General features: G+C 43.8%; 4 protein-coding genes and 1 long non-coding RNA gene across 23 annotated transcripts in view; 2 read left to right on the plus strand and 3 right to left on the minus strand.

The window, feature by feature from the left end:
- The window catches only part of LOC6727135 (AF4/FMR2 family member lilli), a 31659-nt gene extending 24794 nt beyond the window's left edge, over positions 1–6865 (minus strand). For 2 of the 15 annotated variants that reach the window (XM_039295919.2, XM_039295928.1), the window contains exons 1-2: positions 6411–6857; positions 5779–6123 (exon numbers count right to left, since the gene is read on the minus strand). In XM_039295919.2, the coding sequence (XP_039151853.1) occupies positions 5779–5835 (57 nt within the window). In that variant the 5' untranslated portion in view covers positions 5836–6123; positions 6411–6857. Of the gene's footprint in view, positions 1–5778; positions 6124–6410 lie in introns of all 15 variants that reach the window. The other 13 variants (XM_044923158.1, XM_039295924.1, XM_039295923.2 and 10 more) reach the window with 12 other exon arrangements.
- A 155-nt stretch (positions 6866–7020) lies between these two features.
- On the plus strand, positions 7021–9259 carry LOC6727136 (probable arginine--tRNA ligase, mitochondrial). The gene is made up of 4 exons (XM_002102493.4): positions 7021–7260; positions 7323–8487; positions 8548–8914; positions 9016–9259. The coding sequence occupies exons 1-4, from the start codon at positions 7228–7230 to the stop codon at positions 9167–9169; spliced, it is 1719 nt and encodes a 572-aa protein (XP_002102529.2). The 5' UTR covers positions 7021–7227; the 3' UTR covers positions 9170–9259.
- LOC6727137 (28S ribosomal protein S9, mitochondrial) lies at positions 9193–22517 on the minus strand. Its single transcript, XM_002102494.4, has 7 exons — positions 22361–22517; positions 22056–22271; positions 21823–21996; positions 21659–21744; positions 21233–21593; positions 9431–9593; positions 9193–9360 (listed from the first exon to the last, which is right to left on the minus strand). Exons 1-7 carry the CDS (start codon positions 22490–22492, stop codon positions 9269–9271), a joined length of 1224 nt encoding a protein of 407 aa, XP_002102530.2. The 5' UTR covers positions 22493–22517; the 3' UTR covers positions 9193–9268.
- LOC6727138 (transient receptor potential channel pyrexia) lies at positions 11220–21000 on the plus strand. Of its 5 annotated transcripts, none has more exons than XM_039295917.2 (4): positions 11220–11500; positions 14302–14574; positions 17702–19046; positions 19114–21000. In XM_039295917.2, exons 2-4 carry the CDS (start codon positions 14456–14458, stop codon positions 20608–20610), a joined length of 2961 nt encoding a protein of 986 aa, XP_039151851.1. In that variant the 5' UTR covers positions 11220–11500; positions 14302–14455; the 3' UTR covers positions 20611–21000. The 5 variants fall into 5 exon arrangements, with proteins under 5 accessions (XP_039151851.1, XP_016033615.1, XP_016033618.1 ...); XM_016176277.3 differs by having other exon boundaries at positions 11220–11414; XM_016176280.3 differs by lacking the exons at positions 11220–11500; positions 14302–14574 and adding an exon at positions 15754–16205.
- Positions 13488–14426, minus strand: LOC120285082. The gene is made up of 2 exons (XR_005544355.2): positions 14285–14426; positions 13488–14229 (listed from the first exon to the last, which is right to left on the minus strand). It is a non-coding gene; the product is annotated as an uncharacterized LOC120285082 (long non-coding RNA).
- Positions 22518–22688: the final 171 nt, after the last annotated feature.

The following is a 22688-nucleotide window of genomic DNA, read 5'->3' on the forward strand; positions in this document are numbered from 1 at the left end:
CATTGCCATCGCAATAAAATGGCAAATAATATGAAATTATACCCAGGCAGCGAATGACAAAGTGCCAGCAAAGTTTTTCCTTGAAGAAACTTGTAGAATTTGGAAATGAGGCTACGATGAGTTGTCGAAATATTGGTGAATTATGGCCATGTAAATATTTACTTAAACTTTGTTAAAACATGTTGAATATTTCAACATACAGTCGCATTTTTCGGCTGACATCACTCCGATATTTTGCGAATTTTATATGCACTTATTCCCGGCCAATTGGCAGCGACTTCCTGTTCGCTTGCCAAAAGCCCAAGCTAACACATTACTTATAAGCAAATAAGGTCAGATGAGAGGGGCAGGACACTGCTTCCGCTTCCCCCTCCCCTGTCTTCGCATCCCCTTCAGGGCCACTTAAATATTTTACGCTTTTGTATTGTTAAGCAAAAGTTTTTCCCCATCCCGCCGGCCAAACGCATAAAAAATGCATACGCACACAAGTTCTCATATCGTTTATATAATGGGATTTTCACACACACACATTTGGGGTTTGTTTGTGTTGGCCAAGTTAAAAACAAAAGCGCAGCAAAAGGCAGCACTAGAGCCTGAAAGCGTGGAACGTTTAACTTTTTATGCAAAAGTACGATTTTTCCTGTTCCCTCTATTCGCGGCTAAAAAGTGGAAGTGCAGCCAAGGATTCTAAAAGCCTGAAAAGCTAGATCAGGCAAAAAATGCTTAAGTGATGTAGAGGAGAACACCTGAATGTAATCATCGTTATAAATTATGGTGGCATACGAATTACACACAGTTTTTATGGGCTTGTAGTCCAATCTGTGCTTAAGTCAGATTTAAAATCACACCACTTGTTTCTGAATTAATAAGACTACTATGTAGCACATAGTGGATATCTTTAGTGTAGTGCTATTTGATAATAAATTCTTGGTTTTTCATTCTTCTTTAATTTAAGATATATAGAACTGACCTAAGTGCATATATTTCAAGGAATGCGGCATATGGAAATTAATGGATGACAGCCATACTAGGTGATGACATTAAACGTGAGACGTCTAGGAGCCCTAAGAGCTTCTTAACCAGCAATGCTGCGATATTCCCGCTCCTCCCTCCGCCAACTGTCCAATAAAATTACCATCAGCACTGTCAGCATCAACAGCCCCTTGCAACTTGGTCGCCAGCCAAGAGCCAACATGGTGAAGGGTTCAGAGGTTGGGGCTAGGGCTAAAAAGGGGTTTTGAAGACTGCGTCAGTGCAGCGGCGACAGGCCGGGTCCCATCCATATAGTATACTCGTATAGCGTACAGCATATGGCATACGGCAAGTGGCAAGCGCCATGTGGCATGTGGCACCTGGCAGGCCGTTGGCCCGGCCCTGTAATCCATTCACTTGCGCAGGGAAATTATTATAATTGCATTAGTTCAAAGGCAGAAAATTGAAATTGAAATACGTTAGGATGCCATCAGGATGCTGATGGATGGATGGAAGGAAGGGGTTGAGGGACTAAAAGGTGGAAGTACTGTAGCCAAAGTTGACGTAATGTGGCAAGGATGGGGCGTAGTCAAATGGACCAACTATTCGGTTGGCGATGCGCCTTTAAAATTAATTATTTTTTCTTGGCGCTTTTCGGTTCCTTCCTGCCCCAAATGAGATGAGACGGAAATCATCAGCAAATGGCCCATAATTGGCTTTTAATCGACGTTCTCATAGCTGCATCATATGTACGCCGCTCTGGCCGGGTATCAAAAGCTTCGGCTTTAATGGAAAAAGTTCGGACCCATACAAGTTCTAATCGCCTGACATTGATGAGCACGACTTGATAGACATTTCGTGCTCGTTCGACATTCGTGTATAGTTTTTAATGGCTGTCGAATAGGAAAATCAATATGAAAAGTTGTTGCTGATTAACACGCTATGAGAGCCCGAGCACATAAAAATCAAACAATCAAGGCTATAATAAAGTTGCCTGGAATACTCAGGAGCAGACAAAGTGACGTGCTATTTTTGTTGATTGATTTAATAATTCATTCTTGTTTTTCTACTTAAATTATTTTTGTAAAGAGAAATGCAGTTACTTTCAGATTTTCAGCTTTTAAAATGAAGGGCACATTCCTCAACTAAATGTATTTCAGCTCTGTTCCGTCATCATATGTAATCGATAAAAATGCAATCAACATTGCAGCCAATTGCGAATTTTAAAAAACCACAAGCTTTCCCAAAAAAAAGTAAACAGCAGACGGCAGCAGATTAAATAAAAACTTCTGAGAAATGTAAAAATGTTATACTCGCTCTGCATGCGATTCACTGATTTGTGTTGAAAATATGCAAATAACCAAATGACTGACTGCCTCTGAAATTGCCAACCTGAAAACAACACAAGTCCGAAAAATGGAAAAAAAAAAGGAAGGAAAATCTCTCGTGCGACATGTGCTTCGCCCACTTGCAGCCCCTCAAATGTTTAACCAGTCAGTCAGTTTTTTGTGTACACGTCAGCACAATTCAGAACAGTTTTCCAGTACAATTTCATATAAACGGAAAACAAGTTTCATTTTACAGAAGAGTGTTTTTCATTTTTGATTTCACACCAACCGCCTCCGAACACTTGACCCCAAGTAATTAGAAAACTTTTCATCCGGCTGCAGCTCCTCCACCAAATCCATGGAGATGCACATCGGTTTTCAACAATCGCCGAAAAGACAAAACAAAAAACTTCCATCTCCCTGGGCTCCTGGGCCGCAGTGGCTTGAGTTTTCCTCTGGTTTCCCCCATTTTCAGTTCTGGCAATTGTTGTGGGAAGACAGCGGCAGAGAAGTGCAAATTGCCCTCGTTAGATGCAATAAGAAGGGTTTTCCGGAGAAGAAGGAGTTGGCTGGGGGAATTCTCACTCTCTGACTGCACAATAAAAGTTCAAAGTTCTCAATTATAATAATATCCTCCAAGGCTTGGGAAACCAATACCTTTGATGTCAAAGCTTTGCAGGATTTACTAGGAATATTAAGCTAGCTTTCATTTATCGCACAATCTGCGTTGCTGAACGTAACCAAACATATTTTATAATTAATATACAAATGTCTTCGTTATGTGAGAAAGATTTAATTTGAGTTTTTAGTTTGCTTTAAGCTTTTAATCCTTAAATGATTATTAGCAATTATAATTGTTGGCGTTTCCTGCATTCTACAAAACATACAAGTCCTAATCCACAGTCAGCTCGCAGAAAATGCGTCAATATAAACTTGGTAACACGGCAAAGAGTGGAAACTATGTTGTGCATGGAAGTGGCCAACTCCTGGCAGTTTCCTGCATCCAGAAGATAGCCGAGCAACAAAGGCAGCCGCCTCGCCTTCTACACAATCCAGCGGAAGACATTGCGGATGGTTATAGATGGAGGAAACAATAGTGCGGATATAACTGTGAGTGTCAGTGGGAGATAACTCGGCATAAGTTGAGTGAGCCTACACAGAGAAAAATTTGGTATTTAATGCACTCCACAACAAACTCTTAAGCTGGAACAAAATGATGTCCCATATGCATAAGTTCTATTATAAAACTCTATTAGTTAGAGACTCTTATTGCCATCGTTTTTACAGTTTTAATCACATTTAAGCCCATCTTGAAAAAAATTCCTTTTTAATATGATATTTCCCCCTATTCGTTCGATATTTCTTTCAGTGCAACTCGGGGCGACGCCCAGCTGACTGCAAGGATTCTCCGAATCGCACTGGATCGATCCGAGGAGTGACTAAGAATTAAGCATGGCGGTAACCATATGCGAGCTGAATCGATAAGCGTGTGGCATGCAACCGACGTCCGACTGGCGACACTTAGCCGGCACTTGTTGTTGCCGCTGGGCAGGATTATGGGTGGATGGGTAACTCGCTGGGTGGCAAGTGGGCGTGGGAATGGGCGGCGAAGGTGCCGCCATAAAAGTTTGACTGCTCTGCGCTGATGTAATACCGCAAGACAATTTGCCTCGAACGTCATATGGCTGAACAAGCAGCGGGAAGCAACAACAAAAAGTCCGAGCAAAAGCCGGCTAAAAGGCGCTCTCCATGCTCCCTCTTACTTTCTCTCAGCGGCCGCTTTCTCCGAGTCCCTATCTCTCTCTCCTCCCATTTCTCTCTCAGTTGCACATGCGCGAGGTCGTGGAATGACGGCATGTTGTACCCTTCAATTTGTGCGCAATGTGAAATTCTACCCACAGTATACAAAAATAGAAGTTTTAATTGTTTCAAAACTATTTTCAGTGGACTTCAATTCTATTTCTAACATACTAGAATCTAATCGTCCACTTTTTAATTGATTTAATTTATCCATTTATAGCTTTCGGGCTTGAATTTATACAGGAACAAGAGTGTTTCCACTGAAGACCAAGTGTCAGAATCGCATCTCCTACAATCCACAATCTTATATGTATAGTTTCACGGCAAAATGATGAATCAGCTGTTTTGCACAGCGACTGGAAGGCGGCGCTGGAAGGCTGGAGAGCCAGCTCTTCTTCGGTCTTCCGTCTCCGGCGGAGTAGGTGCCCGTGTCCGCGTCCGGGTCCGAATCGGAATCCAAATCCGGGTGCTATGTGGCACCCCGGCCGGCCACAGCTGTGGGCCCAAACAAGCCACAAGCCATATGCTATTGATTTTCTGGGCCGTTTTCTGCCTTGTTGCCCATTTTTCTTGCCTTTTGCCTTGGTGCCATGTTTCTCTTTATATTTCATTTTATTTTTTTGTGGGCTGTTACTTTACGCTGACGCGATTGGTGTCGGGCGTAATGCAAGTTAATTTATTCGCTGCCAGCGAATTTCAGTTATTTACTTTGGGACTCCATATATATTCGCTCTACATTGCCTGAAATAAGCTGAGAAATATTGCATGTCTCTGGACAAACGAGTTGTGACGACACTCCAAGGATTGCGGACGTAAGGTGATATTGATCAACATTATGAAAGCTGGTGGAAAAATGTGGCCAAGGGGAAATCAGTTAGGCGAAAGAGTTCAAGGAATTCCCGCATGACATTAATTGAACCGAAATCTAGTCGAGTCAAACTAGTACTAGTTAATCAGGACTTTAATTTTGTGTTTATGGTTCGACAAGTGAGAAATTAAATATTTAGTTAACATTTGAATTCTAATTGAACGTAAATCCCGAAAAATACCATACCCTTGCGTAATTAATTAAAATTTTAATTGCAATTTTGGGAGTTATTCACCTCATATTTCACCATAAATTTCTGATTCGGTCCCCTGAGTCCGATTGCACCCTCCAATTTAATTCCGAAAATGGAATGTTAAAATCCACACACATTAAAAATTCACCCTAATCCTGCAATTCTGCGAAACAAGTCATAACTCAAGCCAAGTCACCCCATTTTCGGCTGCAGCCCTTTCACTTGTCGCCCGCAAGTATGCAATAAAAATCTATTATGTGTCCTGCACTCACACTCACTCATACCCACACGCCGAGTCAGACAACGCTCGCACATAAATCAAACGATTTGGAGGCTATAGGCAAAATGTTCGCTGTCTGCAAACTGGGCTAAGAGGCTAAGGGAGCGAAAAGCCCGGAAAACAGTCTAAAAATAACCAAAGGACTCTTATCCGGAGAAAAGTATAACTTTTCTTGTTTTGGTATATTATTATTGTACTTTTTTACCGACAACAATCAGCAAATCAGATATAATTATATGGATATTTAACATTTTGTTTGCAGTTAGGGATATAATTTTACAACATTTTGCAGGGTGAAAAGGGAGCTATTTTCCGTGTACTATTGTACGTTACTCACCTTGTCTACCGGCATTGATGGGCACGCTCTGCACAGATTCCAGAATGAGCCAATCATAGGGAAATGCTTTTGCTGTTTGCCAACCAAAGTGCCAAAAATACAAATTAAACACGCGCGCGTAGGGGTTGCTCTTCTTTCGATCAGCGGCGATTGACGTTGCTTATGTTTAACAACTTTTCATGGGTCACACACACGCGCCTGGCCTTTAAACCTAAATATTTCACCTCTCGCTTGCTCGTCCGCTTTCCCTCTCGCTCGCTCTCTCTATACGCACACGCACCTGGACAATGCGTAGCGAAGAAAGTGCGTTTGTATTGTCATAGGCCAAATTGGATTAGACTTCCGCTGCGGAGAGAAATGGTGGCGTGAGAAAAAGTATTGCATACCAGCGGGCGCCTTCTTCCGGCGATGATCTCATGCCCACATACACACACACGCACACACACAGCCGACAAATTTGATGGCCCACTGAATGTTGCCGTAATTAGCCCATAATACCCGCTTGTAGCGGGCAAACAACTTTATTGGACATTAAAAGCAGAAACTTGCGCGAGAGCCGCACTCAGATTCTTATTTTCATGCCCTGGCCAATCGATATCTATTTTTCATGATAGCCCCGTGGTATGCAATACTTTTTAGCCGCTTCGCGCTGCCTGCAAATCGCACTTCTGTCAGCCGCTTCTTTCTCCTGCGTGCTCGTGGTTCGTGGTCACTGGAGCGAATCTCTGGTAAGGCAAGGCAGTGCCAAGAAACTTCAGGTGAAGCACTGGGAAACACACTTTTCAAGATTGCACCGATTTGCTCTCTGCTCTGCCGCTGCTACTGCTGCTGCCTGCTCATATGTATATGTAACTGTGAGAATCTGCTCTGGCTCTTTTCTGGCGGTTTCAACTCGACGACGTTACGAACACGACTGAACCTGAACTGAAAGGTCCCACAAATAATCCAGCGAGCGAAGCCAAAGCGACGGCGTTGGAGTTGACGCAGGGCCTGGAAGTTTTGGGGGAGAGAGATTTGGAAGTGGAATGGAACCGCGAATCGAATTGGAAGCCACACTGAACATCTGTTTGCATGGGCGTCGGTGGGTGCTCGAAACTGCGTTACCAATAAGCAAAACAAACTAATAGTTATATGGGAACTTTTCGGGTAAGACGGTTAGAACTTACTGCAAATTTAATTCGGTTGGTTTGCCTTTCAACAACCTGGCAACGCTGACATGCGCACTGCCAGCGGTTAGCCTGTGAAGTCAAAACAGCTGATGTGCAGCAATACCGTGGGATTTTTCGGCGGCTCATGGACGGCCACACATTGGTTTGTTTACCTTTTTACCTAGTGAGTTAATTATTTTATGCCGATTGTGATACTTAACTATTTGAATTAAAACTCTAAAAATATTTGTAAGTAAAAGTTGTTATGCACTAGAGTAGTTCGTAAGAATTAACGGAAAGGATGATTCGCTTACGGCAAGCAATTTGTGAGCAGGTGAGCATAATATTGATGGAACTACCCATTATGTCAGACCAAACTTGTCTCCCATATTCCAGCTGCCGCAGCTCAAGAATGCCTGCCATGCCCTGGAGGTGCCTGTCAAGAAACAACAGCTCCAGAATGCCGGACGTCCGACTGTGGAGTGGATTCTACCTTCTGCGTTTGCACAACAGGAGAGGGAACTACTGGACTCATTGAAGAAGCACAGATTCGAGGAGGCCTATGTGGAAAGCGTTCGAATTGTACCCAGTGCTGGACGCAGTGCAGCCAAAATCGAGTTCCAGCTGCAGCCACAGGTCTTTGTAGAGCAGCTCCTCCAAACTAAAGAGCATGCTTTGCATCCTTCGCCCTTTGCTGCGGAACACATAGTGGTTGAGTACAGCTCGCCCAACATAGCCAAACCCTTCCACGTGGGCCACCTGCGATCCACAATCATCGGCAATGTTTTGGCCAATCTGCACCAGCATTTGGGCTACCGCACCACCCGCTTGAATTACCTGGGGGATTGGGGCACGCAATTTGGACTACTGGCACTGGGAGTTCAAATGCTGAATGTAAGCGACAAGGAGATGCAACTATCCCCAATAGAAACGCTGTACAAATCCTACGTGGCCGCCAACCAGGCGGCTGAACAAAGACCTGAAATCGCGCAGCAGGCGAGAGACCTCTTCGCCGCCTTGGAAGGAGGAACGGATAGAGCAATGGCCAAGCAATGGCAGCAGTACAGAAAGTACACTGTAGAGGATCTATCCAAAGTCTATAACCGATTGGGCGTTTACTTCGATAGCTACGAATGGGAGTCACAGTACTCCCAGCAGCAAATTCAGGATGTTCTGGACAAACTGCGCAGCGCTGGACTCCTGCAGCCGGAGCGCGATGGTCGTGAAATTGTCGTGGTGGATGGTCGACGCATTCCTGTGATCAAGAGTGATGGATCCACTTTGTACCTGGCCAGGGACATCGCTGCGCTGCTAGAGAGGCTGTCCAGATTCCAGTTCTCACGCTTGCTCTACGTCGTGGACAATGGTCAAGCGGACCATTTTAATGCTCTCTTTAAAACAACAGCAGCCCTGGATGACCGCCTAAGCCTGGAACAGCTGCAACATGTGAAATTCGGACGCATTCATGGGATGAGCACTCGTCAGGGAAAGGCAATCTTCCTTAAAGATGTCCTGGATGAAGCACGAGATATAATGCGGGAAAAGCGAAACTTAAGTGCAAGTAGGTGAATCATATACTTACGCAATCCGATGAACTTGTCGTCCCAACATTGTTTTCTAGCTACCAGAGAAAACTACAATCTGGATGATGAACATGTATGTGATATTTTGGGCGTGTCAGCCGTCCTGATCAATGTGCTTAAGCAGCGAAGGCAACGAGATCACGAGTTTAGCTGGCAGCAGGCGCTCCAAGTAAATGGTGATACAGGAATCAAGCTCCAATACACACACTGCCGCCTGCACAGTTTACTGGATAATTTCCGAGATGTAGATCTGGACGACATTAAGCCCGACTGGAAGCATTTCGCCACGGAGCCAGCGGATGCTTTGGATCTGCTCTACGCACTCGCACGCTTCGATCAAAGCGTTTGGCAATCGAAGGAACAACTGGAGGCTTGTGTCCTGGTCAACTATCTCTTTGGATTGTGGTGAGTACAATCGAATAATTGCAACTTACTTAAATTGCGTTAATTACTAGTAAATTCTAAGGTATAAGAACTAAGTGCACCGTTTTCCCTTTTCCCTGCAGCAATGCCACCAGTCGAGCGCTGAAAAGATTGCCTGTGAAACAAGAGTCCAGCCTAGAAAGGCAACTGCAACGCCTGCTTCTCTTTAACGCTGCCAAGAAAACGCTGCGACAGGGAATGGAGCTCCTCGGCCTGCGTCCACTGGACCAAATGTAGACCAATGAGATCTAAGGCACCGCTGTTAACATATTTTATATTTATTAAAACACTTCGATATAAAATGCAGCCCAGTGTTGCAGATGCGCACGTGCTCGTCTAGCGCTTCTTCCACGTGTACTTGCGGCGTGCTCCTTCCTGTCCGAACTTCTTACGCTCCCGGCGGCGATAGTCACGTGTCAGCAGGCCGGCTGCAACATAAATTGCAATTAGCAGCAATAAGGCAACGGTGGCGGCTGCATCGGAGCCTCATTCACTTACCCAGACGCATTGACTCAATCATCTCTTGATCGACAAAGCTGCGCAAACTCATGGCGATGCCCCAGCGGATGGCTCCAGCCTGACCGGAAGGTCCGCCTCCCTCGACGTTGGCCTCCACATCGACTTTGCCCAGCAGCTCGCTAAATTGCAGCGGGAAGAGCAGCTGGAAAAATCGAGATAACGAATCGGCGAATGAGAATGGTATAATGTCGTGGCCGTTAGATGTCAAGTTCGAGCGCCCGAGGCAGCCATTGTACGGACGATCTCTCTGTATTCAAATGACGCTGCGATAGCGCTTCCTGTACAACAATGCCGATAGATAATGGCGGAATGGTTAGCCAAATTAAATGTCTCTCGGCCGCGGCCACTAAACTGCAACAGATTGTTGCATGTCCGCCTGGCAATTAGTGGACTCATCAGTCGACTGGGTGGGAGCTGAAAGGTTCGTCTGCCGGGATAGGTGTGATGCAAATTATAAGCGCATTATAGCAATGCATCAAGTCCGGATAATTGCGGTGCCGCGGGCATGATCAGCACGCGCTGTCCCGTTAATAGGTTGAATAATAGTTGGTTTTACGTAATTAGTCGAGTTCTTTTCAGAGTCAATTAAAGAAGTTTGAGCAACGCAAAAAGCTACTTTTAAGCCGCTAGTCCATGCCGATAGTCTTCATTGCTCTTCATTGTTCTTCATTGTATATATTGTATATAATATATTAAATAGTTCAAAATTCATAACTAACTTTGTAATTAAAAAGAGTACGTAACATTCTCAGCAAAAGAAAATGTAAATAATTTGTTTTCCATTTAATTCTTAAATTCGTAGGAATTCAGTCAAGAAACCATTAATTAATTATTTAGCAACAGCTATGACGCCAGTCACAAAGTTCACAGATTCCAAAGATCAAAACAAATCGTAATTCAATTTTCGTTTTGGCCATTTTTCGAATTCGACTGCGTGGGAATCAAAGTCAAGGGGCTTGACAAACGTAACGCCTGACAATGGTCGTTTGGCAGGCGGAGAGTAAACGTTATGATTAAAAAAACAATAAGCAATAAACAATAAGCCAGCTACAACAAAAGGGGAAGACCAATTTTTAAACTATTGTTCTTCTGTCCCCCTTTTTTTTGGCAAACCAAATCGACAACTGCCATCAATCACCGAAATATCACCAGATGAACTGCCACAGGGAAGAGGGACGGACTTTGATTTGTTTAAACGAATTTCTAGATGACTTCACGCAACAGTAACAACAATAATAAGCATAATAAAAGGCTTACGAACAAGATTTTCAAATTAATGTACGTACACAACACACAATCACCGAATGCCAAAGACATCCAAGCGACAGTCTTAATTGAAAACGATAAAAATAGCACCAGATTTGCAGAAAAGTGACGAGGCGAATAACGAAACTGGTTGCCCCAACTTCAGGGTTCCCCAAATCCCAAATCCCTCTTCGTGCGACCTATTGTCGTGGGTGTGGAATTTCAGGGAGGTGGTGCTGCAGGTTTAAGGGGAGGAGGGTCGCCTACCGGCATCCCAAAGCTTCAAGAAAATTCGCGGTTACAGTTTATTATGATTTAAATGAGTTTTATAGTTTGACACATGAGCGAAGTCGACACGACCAAAAGATCCACGAAGATATCGCTCGGCGTACCAACTGTACAAGTGTAATAGTGTCGGCTCAGGAGGATATAGTATATATACTATATATTCTATATATACTACACCTTCTTCATTGGCGCTCGTCGAGCGGCTCACTTTTGGACACTCATATCGCGTAGAAGATCGTTTAGGCGTAGTTCTTTTTATCAGTCGATCCCGCGTCGTCGAGAGTGCGCCAAGTGTCGGAAAATATTACATCGCTTCAAGAAACTTCCACACCAGATAACATCTCACAAAAAGGATAATTATCAGAGCAAAATGTCGCGATCATCGATTATGATACGCCACCGGTTTTGCAGTTAAAAGCATTGGCATAATGTAAAGTGATATTTCCAGAACTGTCGATTAAATTAAGTTTGAGTTTCAAAATACGTAAAAATCGATCTTATCAAAGTATTTGCCAAGTAAATATTATGGAAAAACAATCACACGCAGAATAATAACGTCTGTTTTAATATAATTTGAAATTGAACAAGTAAAAAGTATTGTTTTACTTCAAAACCACTTAAATAAAAGCTTATACTTTGCAAAACTTCTTGAAAAGGCTTAAAAGTGAAATTTTCACGTCCGTTTGAAACAGTAATTATTTATTTATATTTCGATTTAGAACTATGAACATAACTTTGAACTATGAACTATGAACTTTTTCCTTGACTACGATAATATGACGATAGAAACCTAAAGAGCCCAATCAGAATCGAAACTAAATCCGCAAATACTAAAAAAATTTGCATTAATCATAGCCCAAAGTGCCTAAGTACAAGTGGGGGATCACATCAGCGATATCTAGAAGTTTTCTATTACAAAATCAGCCAAGTGAACAATCAACGATCTCTATAACCGAGTGCAACTTACATATGAATAGCAATTGAGGTTTGTTTACACTCGGTGCACGGCATTTGTCGACTGCATTATCCTTTAATTCGCGCACTCTGACTCTCGGATTCAATTGCAACTGCATAGGCGCACGAAAACCATATAGTATATACCTAGATCGGATCTAGTAATCAGCTAGTGTACGGCGCAGTGTGGGGAATGGGCATGCGCTTCAGGTTCAAGGGCATTGTGGCAACGCAAAAATATGTACAACCCAACTCAGCCCAATGCGTTCGCTCAGATAATAACCCCCTTAAGTTCCCCACAAAGGCGCGAGCGAGCGAAGAAAAGGCTCCAAATTGCTTTCAATTATAATTGAATCAGCGGGCGGCAAAGAAACACACGAGCGATACCCGCCAACGAACGATCCCGAAGATCGTTCGGCCGATCGGACGTCGGCCATCGGCCATTTCCACGGCACCATGGCGTCGCAGTTTTCCAAGATGGCCGGCGGCGGTCTGTCATAACGGGTAATCATACGCCATACGCCACTTCCGGGCCTTCGAGTTTAAGAAAAGCTAGCCAGCCAGCTATCTACTTCAAATCTAACACTTTTTGCACCTGCAAAAAACGTATTAATTGATTGGGCCATTTCCAGCAATTCACACAGTGCGCCAAAAGTGGCAGCACATTTGTAATCACACGGGGGCGTTTTTAAACCAATATTTGCTCAGTGTGTTAGCGAGTTTTGGGGCCTCGCAGACTTTAGACACCAACCCACAAACCACACACGGCGAGAAATGAAGTGATCTTAGAATATGTATTTTTTAAATATTTGAAGTATTCATATTACTCAAGGCATGGACTAAAATTCCTCTAAATTTGTAAAGTTTTACAATAACGCCCCTTCATTTTGTTAGCAAAACTATTCCAACATTCTGCAAAATCTAAAATCTTTCTGTGCATCAGACCTCAAAGATACAAAAACTGGTTTCTCAACTACGCACAGATTTTGATTAATTTGCTCGCATATTTTAGCCAACTCAATTTTGGCCGACGTTTTTGTTGCCGGCCCTTGTTTATCGCCGTATATGTTTAATCAGTCAGCGAATTTTCGGTTTGCCTAATCAAAGAAAGTTTCTTATGCGTTGTCGCCAGGCAAACACAGGCTTTTTTTTTTGCGTTTCCCATTAACTTTTGTTTATGTTTTGCAAACAAGTTTGAAAGATTCCCAGAATCGAGAATTGTTTACAGTAATGCGATGCCGAAAGTAATGCAACAAATAAAACCTAAACAAGCTTAACGCTTCGCTAGCTAATTTAGTCTAATGTGACATCGTAACTTTCTGGATTCCTGGCAGTCGATTGCCTGAAGTTACATAATCTGGGGAAAAAGCTGGAAAAACACAGAACTTGCATTTTGCAACTAAACAGATGTGATATTACTATGCGCAAATCAAAAATAAACAAAATAAGATTAATAGCGAATGCCAAATAAAATAATAGGATAAAATAAATTCGAGAAGAGAGAGAGAGACGATTGCTGAAATCCATTTAAATGTATTTTTTTAATTAATTAAATCTGTCAGCTGAACAACAAATTGGCATATTTCTTTTAATTCATTGTAGAAATGATCAAAACACCAAGGCAAAGTCTATATCTTAAAGAGGAATGAATTTTGAAGTAAACCGCTCCTGAGCTTTGCAATCTGCTTACATACTAAACGAATGAGTACTTCCACTTCTGACGTTGACATAAATTGTAAATAATATGCACAAACAAAATCAAAATAATAAAATAAACAAATAAAACATGGGTGTGTCACAAAAGGGGTGGCAAAATAGACTTGTCCATCCCAAAAATAGCTTCAATCATGAAGTTTAGACTTACATAACTTAAGTAATTCCCCGACTAATTCAAGTGATATGTATGTATCTCAACGATAGTAGTTTCTTAACCCCCCTTTGGGTTGAGCAGTCAGAACCAGTAGCACTCTAAGATAAATCCCCGGATAGTCTGGCGATAATGCTGTGGTGATTGTGATGATGTGGTCTTATCGCTGCGTCAAAAGGAAGACGCTTAGATAACTGATAACTGCGACCACGAGTGTCGCATCCAACGCACGACTGGCTATCTTTGGCGGAGTCCATCCATCCAGGCAGTTGGGAAAGTCAGCCAGTCAGTTGGGTCCAGTTGGCTCGGGATTGCTCAGAGGGATTGATAGGATAGATGCCTCGTAGAAAGTTGCAGTCGATAAACTTCACACCGAACTATCTTTGCAGGCCTTTGAAAATGTCAACCAGTCGCTGAAATTGGGCTATAAATTGGCGCTCCGCTGGCGTGTGATATTGGAAAGTAACTTTTTCGCATACTTATTTGCCGATTGCAGGCGGTGACAAAAAACGAAGTTGCATTGCACCGAGGTTTTTGCGCATATTTGCGCGTTTTAATTGCCACAGCCACGAAAGCAGCAGCATTGACACCACCACCGGCGGCGGCGGCGACGACGACGACGACTGCAGCAGCAACTTCTGGCCGTCACCATGGAGAATCTTGGCTATAAGGAGGGCAGCACCAAGCCCCGCCGCATGACACGTTCGATCAGCGTCGTTACCAAAACCGAAGTGGAACAGCCGCTCACGGAGAATAATGCAAATAACCGGTAAGTGCCAGTTGGAGTTGCCAGTTTTCAGTTGCCTGTTGCTGTTGCAGTTGCAGAAATTTCTGGCCACAATAAAACACACTCAAAATATACACATATATAGGCGTGATTGCCGGGCCCAAAAGGCGAAGACGCGGAAGCAGTCCGTGATTTATGTGACAAACGAATTGCCAGCCAGAAAACCAGCATGTTATTCGCAAAATCAACAATGTCATATTTATATAATGTGTGCTTATCAAATGTGAGGAACAGTCAGTCGGTTTTTGTGTGGGGTGTAGGGTAATACTCATAAAAAATGGGATAACTACATCTGATAATTGATTTTCGCAGTAAAAAAGCTAATTGCATGGAATTATATGAAGACACAAAAAGTTTAATTTTCTGCTGATGGTAGAAAATACAAAAAAATATAATAATAATAATTGTTAGAATAACAGTTTTTTAGCCATGTGATAGCTACTTTAGTTAAAGAATATATAATACTTAAAAATCTTGAAAATGATAAGAAACAACTTTCTTTTTGCCAAGTGTAATTTTGATTACTTTATTGATTGTATACTTTTGTATAAACTATTTTACACATATTCGTGTATTTACATTTTAAAAGTTAAGGCCTTTGGGAGTTTAAAATGCGTTTTTAAGGTCATGGCATTCTTCATTGATAAAATATCATATCATCCCGCCTTTTTTATGTATTTACAATATCTCATCGAAAGAACTTAGCTAACAAAAAGATAAAAATGCTGAAAAGTGAGATGTACCAAAGATTTTCACTCCCACTCGCGTTGAAATTGCAGACTTTTTGGAGATTTCTCACTCTCGCTAAAGTATCTCTCTCTCCAAATAGTATTATACACCTGAGGTCAAAATAGTGGCACTTAAAAATGACACCTTCATACATTCATTTTTTACGGAAAAATCAAAAACTGACAATGATCATAAAAAGCCTTACATAATAATATATTCAACTTTCCTAGGAGGCCCACTAAAAATCAAATCATCAATCATATACTTAGAAAGATGTTTAACCTCGCGTTCACAGAGCTATTATTTTAACCCTACCTGTACGCGTATCTCCCCGCTCTCTAGATAACCTCTCTTTAAATCTCGATCGACGACTTAACCAACGCTTGCCGATTTTCATCGAGCTCAGTCGGTTTCGAAACAACAATGCAGGCGGACGCGTTTGTAGCTGGCCCAAAGAGTGCGGAAGCAGCGAAATAGCAGCCACAAAATACGGCTAGAACGCGTTCGAAGTGATCGTCGTCGGTGTAGAAACAATAGGAATAAACGCTCAAATAACGTCCGAAAAAACGTCCGTCGACGGCAACAACAAAACGGAAGTGAAAAATTCGCGTTTTTTCACACAACATTTAGCATTTTCCGCCCGTTAGACGCGATTGTCTGGGCTCCCACAAAAGGCCTCCATTGTGAGGCACTTGTCCCGTTCCGACCCCATCCGATCCAGTGCGACCCGATCGGATCCCATCCGATCCGTAGTCCGTATTTCGAATTTGGCGGATCGGTCGACTGGCGCGCCGGGCTCTCCCATGTATTTCGGAAATGAAATTAGAAATTGAAAACAGCTCACTGTCGAATTGGCATCATCCGTGGATATGGCTGCAAACGGTGTACGTATTCAGTGGACCCAGTCGCTCGGTTGCCGAGATTCCCGGCTTAAGTGGCCAACAAAAGCAGTGACACTGGGCAGTGGGCGGTGGGCAGTCGAAGTGCTTTGGTTGCACAACGAGTGCACCAGCTTCTGACCATGGACGAGGTCTGAAATTATGCAGCGGGCAACTATGCTGAGCAGCCCCAAGTTGGCGACCAAGAAAACAAAACAAAGTCTGCCGGCGCAGTCGGTGAATCCATCAACGTACGAGAACAGTGAACAGTGAATAAATACTGAGCAGTGAAATAATAAGAAAACCGCTTCAATCAAAACGGCCAACTTAGCATAACTCCCAACGCAAAATAACACACAATAATTATTTAAAAATATGCATGCTCGAAAAGTCAACAGATCTCGAACTCCGCTGTTCAGTGCCATTTGAGCGATGGGGATTATGTGTGTACAGATCCATAAAAAGGTGATCTGTGCGAGTTGAGAGTAGAGTTTGGACAAAGAGAAGTGCGAGTCTATCTAATGGCTTTGTTTCATATATTTAAGCCAACTTAGTTCGACCGAATGGGCTGTCCTAACGACGCTGAGAAGCGTCGAATTGTTTACGAGTTCTAGCTTCATAGTAATTACAAGTTTCTCATAAATCGACAACAAGCTAAAAACTAAAAGGCAAACGCAGTTTGAAGTTGTAAATCGTCTAGACGTGATATTTTCCCATGATGACTACGCAATTTAAATCCATGATCAGAGAACACAAGTCCATCAATGCGTTGATTTGGAAGCCAAGGCAGAAATTAACCGCATTAACTAAATTTAGAAAACTTCCACAGACATAAAAATGTTCTCTAATCACTGACAAATTATTTGAGTGCTTTATAAACCATAAAAACTGATTCACAGTGTGTTATCCACAAGATCGAAATCACCTCAAATCCACGAAAACCTGTTTAAAGTTAAGGAATTAGCATTGAAAAGTTTAGATGTTCTTTCTCCAAAGTATTCAAATAAACTAAATAAATACTATAAATAAATTTTATTGGAATTTAATGTTGTATCAGTAATCATTAATCAATGTGCAAAATCGAACTAAAAGTGATTGAATATAAGCAAAATTGATAAATCGCTGTTCAAAAAGACTAACAATCGTGAATAAAAATAAAATAACATTTATCTTAGGATACCCTGTGAAAAGATGCACATTTCAAGTAAATAACTACAAAAACCTAGCCTTACTAACTTACTTGACCAACTTAAAACCCATTGACTTGTCAGCGAAAAACTATAAATAACTAGGGTCAATATCAATATTACTTATTTAATGTTAGGCGCATAGAAACGCACATAGAAGCTCCACTGTACTGGTCGGTGGTAAAAAAAAAAAGTACTCCATGTTCATGCCATGGGAAGCTTGAATAAAACAAAGTTTTTGTTAGAAATTATCCAACCGTAGAACATCCGCACAACTTTCAATGCGCTAATACTCATCCGTTTGCATCTCCACAGCTTCAAATCGATTCCACCCAACTTGATGGTGCGATGGCGGAACAACACTGACGCCATGATCGAAGCCCAGTACCCGACCGCTGGAGAATTCGAATACATGGAGTGTGGACCGTCGCCGCCGGCGGAGAGTGCGCCGAGCATGTACGACAGCTTCGAGGAGCCGACCAGCGAGCTGAGCGTCCAGATATGCAACGATACGCTGCGGATCAGCCTGATCGACCAGATGAAGAGCGCAGCGGGGCGCGTCAAGCTCTTCGAGGACATCGAGCAGAGCAACGTGGTGGCCGAGGGCATACGTGCGCACTTTGAGTCCGCCTCAAAGCTGGAGAAGAATCTCTGCTACCTGTGGGCCGCGTACCTCAAGCGCTGGGATCTGATCGAGAGTCTGCTGGAGGCGGGAGCCGACCTGCACTTCTGCGATCAGAACGGAATATCAGCCTTGCACCTGAGCGCCTTCAGTGGCTGCTTGGCCACCTTGGGCCTTCTGGTGGCCAAGGGTTTGAATGTCAATCTACAGTCCAAGTGCTACACGCCTCTGCACTGCGCAGCCTTTGGGAACGCTGCGGAGGCGGCAAAGCTACTGATCAACAATGGAGCGGACATATCCAAGGACACCAGCAAGCCGAACTGCGAGGAGAGCCTGCTGCACTGCGCCGTGCGTTCCAACGCCCTGGAGTGTCTGCAGATCTTCATTGCCGAAGGTGCCGATGTAAACTCGCTCAAACCGAATGGCACCAATGCCATTCACCTGGCAGCTGATCTGGGCAATATGCAGTGTCTGGAAGCCTTGCTGAATGCTCCCAATGCAGATGCCAATGTGCGTATCTGCATCCGCGAAAAGGAGTCCACAGCCTTGCATCTGGCAGCAGATGAGGGCAACGTGGAGTGTGTGGACTTACTCCTGGCCAAAGGTGCAGATGCCAAGCTGAAGAACCATCGCGGTTTCACACCGCTCCACCTGGCAGCTAGAACTTCCAGTCTGGACTGCGTGGAATCGTTGCTGAGGAATGGCAATGCCGACGCCAATGCCGAGGACTTCGATCACCGAACTCCGCTTCACGCGGCGGTGGGAAAATCCGAGAATGCCTACGACATCATGGAGACGCTCATCCAGTGGGGTGCCAATGTCAATCATAAGGACATTTACGGGTTTACAGCTCTCCACCTGGCAGCTTTGGATGGGCTGGTGCAGTGTGTCGAGATGCTGATATTCCACGGAGCGGATGTGACCACCAAATCGAAGAAAGGTACCTCCGCGTTGAACGTTATCACCCGGAAGACCCCGGCTTCAGTGGCCATGATCAGACAGAAACTGGACGCAGCCATAACGCTGCACCACTCGCAGGTAAATAGTCTTCTCTCGTTTCCCATTGAAATTGCGCATATTATCCATTCCTTTGTCACCCTAACAGGACCCCGTGAACCGTGAGGTGGAACTGGAACTGGACTTCCGTCAGTTGCTGCAGCACTGTCATCCGCGCGAGATCAGCTACCTAAACACGTTCGTCGACGAGGGTCAGAAGGAGATACTGGAGCACCCGCTCTGCTCCTCGTTCCTGTACATCAAGTGGGGCAAGATCCGCAAGTACTACATTGGCAGGCTCATCTTCTGCTTCAGCTTCGTGCTCTTCCTCACGCTCTACGTGCTGACTGCTTTGGCCCACAACTGCTACAATGGGAGCAAGAACGACAACACGACCATTCCGGCGCAGGAGTTGTGCCAGAAGCAATCCATCCTGGGCGATATGCTCAGGAACAACCCCTTTGTGATGGAGATGCAATGGTGGGTTCTGGTTGCCATCACCATAGTGGAGATATTTCGAAAGCTATATGGCATTACGGGCTACTCCTCATTTCGGCACTACGTAACGCAGGTGGAGAACATAATGGAGTGGTTCGTCATAACCAGCGTGTTTGTTATATCCTACATATACACCAACAAGACGTACACGTTTCAAAACCATATAGGCGCCTTTGCCGTGCTGCTCGGTTGGACAAATCTCATGTTGATGATAGGTCAGCTGCCGGTCTTTGATGTCTATGTGGCCATGTACACGAGAGTCCAGGGGGAATTTGCGAAGCTATTTATGGCCTACTCCTGCATGCTGATTGGGTTCACCATCAGTTTCTGTGTTATCTTCCCATCGTCGTCGTCATTTGCCAATCCGTTTATGGGCTTCATAACAGTGCTGGTGATGATGATTGGTGAACAGGATTTATCGCTGCTGATCAACGATCCCGAAGGCAAGGATCCACCTTTCCTCCTAGAAGTCAGCGCACAAATCACCTTCGTTCTGTTCCTGCTGTTCGTGACCATCATTCTGATGAACCTGCTTGTGGGCATTGCAGTGCACGATATACAGGGATTAAAGAAGACAGCGGGGTTGTCTAAGCTCGTGCGACAAACGAAGCTGATCAGCTACATAGAGTCGGCGCTATTCAACGGCTACCTTCCGACATGGCTGCGCAACTTGCTCCATTACACCGCGCTGGTCTCTCCCCAAGCCTATAGAGTGGTTCTGTGTGTCAAGCCACTGAATCCCAGCGAGAAACGCTTGCCCCGAGAAATCCTAATGAAGGCTTACGAAGTGGGAAAGATGCGCAAGCATTTCGGTCATACCATCTCCTCAAAGAACTCAGCCGAAAACTATTTGTCGTACAAGAACAAGTATAACAACAATAATGGCGCCACGACCGGATATGTACTACCCGATGCGGACCCGGACGGCGGGCAATTCACCACACTAACCACTAAGATCGATGACAATGCTGATCGGATCGAGTTCCTGACCCAGGAGATCCAGGAGCTGAAGCAGGCGCTCATCTCTCAACAACAGCAAGCCAGCAAGGTGATCGACAAGCTGCTGATTGTGATCTCCAATCAGCAGAAGCAGAATCTGCGCAAGTAGCAGGAGCATTTACTGCACCCCATTCGGAATATTTATAGATCACAGTTTGACCTTTCCTAGAAGTAAGGGGGTCGTGCAGACCCCAAAGAAACCAGAACATTGTTGATATTATTGTAGCAGCGAGTTGTAGTTAAACCAATTTTGATATCGATGCGCCAGGCGCCCTATGCATACGCTATATAGCCATATACCCTACATACACTACTATTGATACAAATACTATAACTAGCGTTTAGTTGAACTAGAGGCGAGCAGTTGGCAGGATTGATTTGTGGCTGGTTCCAGGCTGTGTCTTTGTTGTTTTGGCGTTGTCGTCAGAGAATCGTTTATATAGTAATTTAATGCAAATTATTACTCTTAATAAAGTATATGCTATATATCTATTCTTATGAAAATAAGCGTTCTTATTTGCAGCTGTCGGCCAAATTGAGCGATGTCTCTAATGTCAAGGTAAATGTACTATCAACTAATTTTTAAATGTATAATTGTATGTCAATAAAATATCAAGAATATTTTAACTTTTCGAAATATTAGTTCAGTAGGATTTTAAATTTTTCCTAACTGCAGTTCATTCAAACTTGAATGAACCTATCCTCAGCAGAAGCTGAATGACTTCACTCACCTGTTCCTTGCAGTTTTCGTCCTCAAAGTATGAGATATCCTTTCCATTAATGCTGATTTTTCCTGTTCCGGGTAGCCGCACTGTGACATCGGCTCTGGCAGTTTTGCGCAGGCACTCGTAGGTTGTGATGTACTGGCGACCCTCTTCATCGATCCTCGGTTTGGGCACCTCCAGCTGCTTGGACTGGTCCATCAGCGGTTTCAGGTATCGCTCGATGAATGCTTTGCTCTTGTAAGCATATGGCGATGCGATCAGCCGATCCATAGAGTTGGAAAAGTTGGAGTATTCGATATCGGCAATGCTCTCAACTAGCAAAAGTTCCAACTGGTCCTTGGGCAGCAGTTGAAAGCCGGCAATTTCACTAAAATAGAGTATATAAAACCATGTCAAATTATCTAATTTGCAAAACATGCAGAGTTTGTTTACAGTTTTTGGTTCTCATCGGGTTTATTGCCGCGCCGAAGCATGCGCTCCTCCAGATCCGCCAGCTTGTTAGTTTCTTCCACAATGTCCTGGTAATTAAAAAGAAAGTAATTAATACCTATCTACCAAACCAAGTAATAAAGTTCCCAAGTTGCGCATATACTTACATGAAGCAGTTGGAAGAAGTTGGGTTTGCCGGTGTAGAACATGCTGTGGAATGGTCTGCCCGTCTCATCGAATTCCGCAGCCTTGCGGGCGGGAAAGACAACCTCGGGTGACTTCATAGCCGGCCTGGCCTTTTGGTCGTACAATCCGGAGGGAAACAGATAGGATATTGCCTCCTGTAATTGATCATGAGGTAAAATAGCGCCGTAAAGATTTCCATGGCCCAGTAGCTCACGTCTATGTCCTCCTGGGTAAACGTCTCCGGATCGGCGCCCATCATGTTGGCCAGGTGCCGCTTTCCGATCTGGAACTCCAGGTGCTGGGTCTTCATGAACTCGTCGTGTTCGGTGGCTCTTTTCAGGTACGCCCGCATGGCCTTGCTCACCCTTTGCTTCTGGACAGCCGCCGGAGCAGCCTGGACGGTCACATCGGTGGCAAATGGAGCCGCTGCCTGAAAGGTTATGCAAACGTTTGGTGTCACAATTGGGAACAGTGAAAAGTGTCAAGTTTACGCTCTATTGACATGAATATTGTACCAACCATGTAGCATGAAACCGGCGCACTGGATTTGCATGCATTTTGCAGCAGATTCCTGTTATTTTTCACTATATTTAAGCCAAAAACACGCAGTGCCATCCTTTCGATTTTGCGGAAGAAGAAGAGAATAAACATATGTTTCAGTCGGTAGAAGTTGGATGGTCGGTGTTGGAAAACACACAGAGCTTCAGCTGATTTTTGGCGCGCATTTTAAAATCTTTTTTTATTTGTTATTTTAATTTTTTTATTTATTTATAACCGCGACCACATTTGGTATTACCTGATTACCATGGTATGGTATTACCACATTACCTTGGGGAAGCAAATTACT

This window comes from Drosophila simulans, chromosome 3R (assembly GCF_016746395.2).
Source record: "Drosophila simulans strain w501 chromosome 3R, Prin_Dsim_3.1, whole genome shotgun sequence".
Lineage (NCBI taxonomy): Eukaryota > Metazoa > Arthropoda > Insecta > Diptera > Drosophilidae > Drosophila > Drosophila simulans.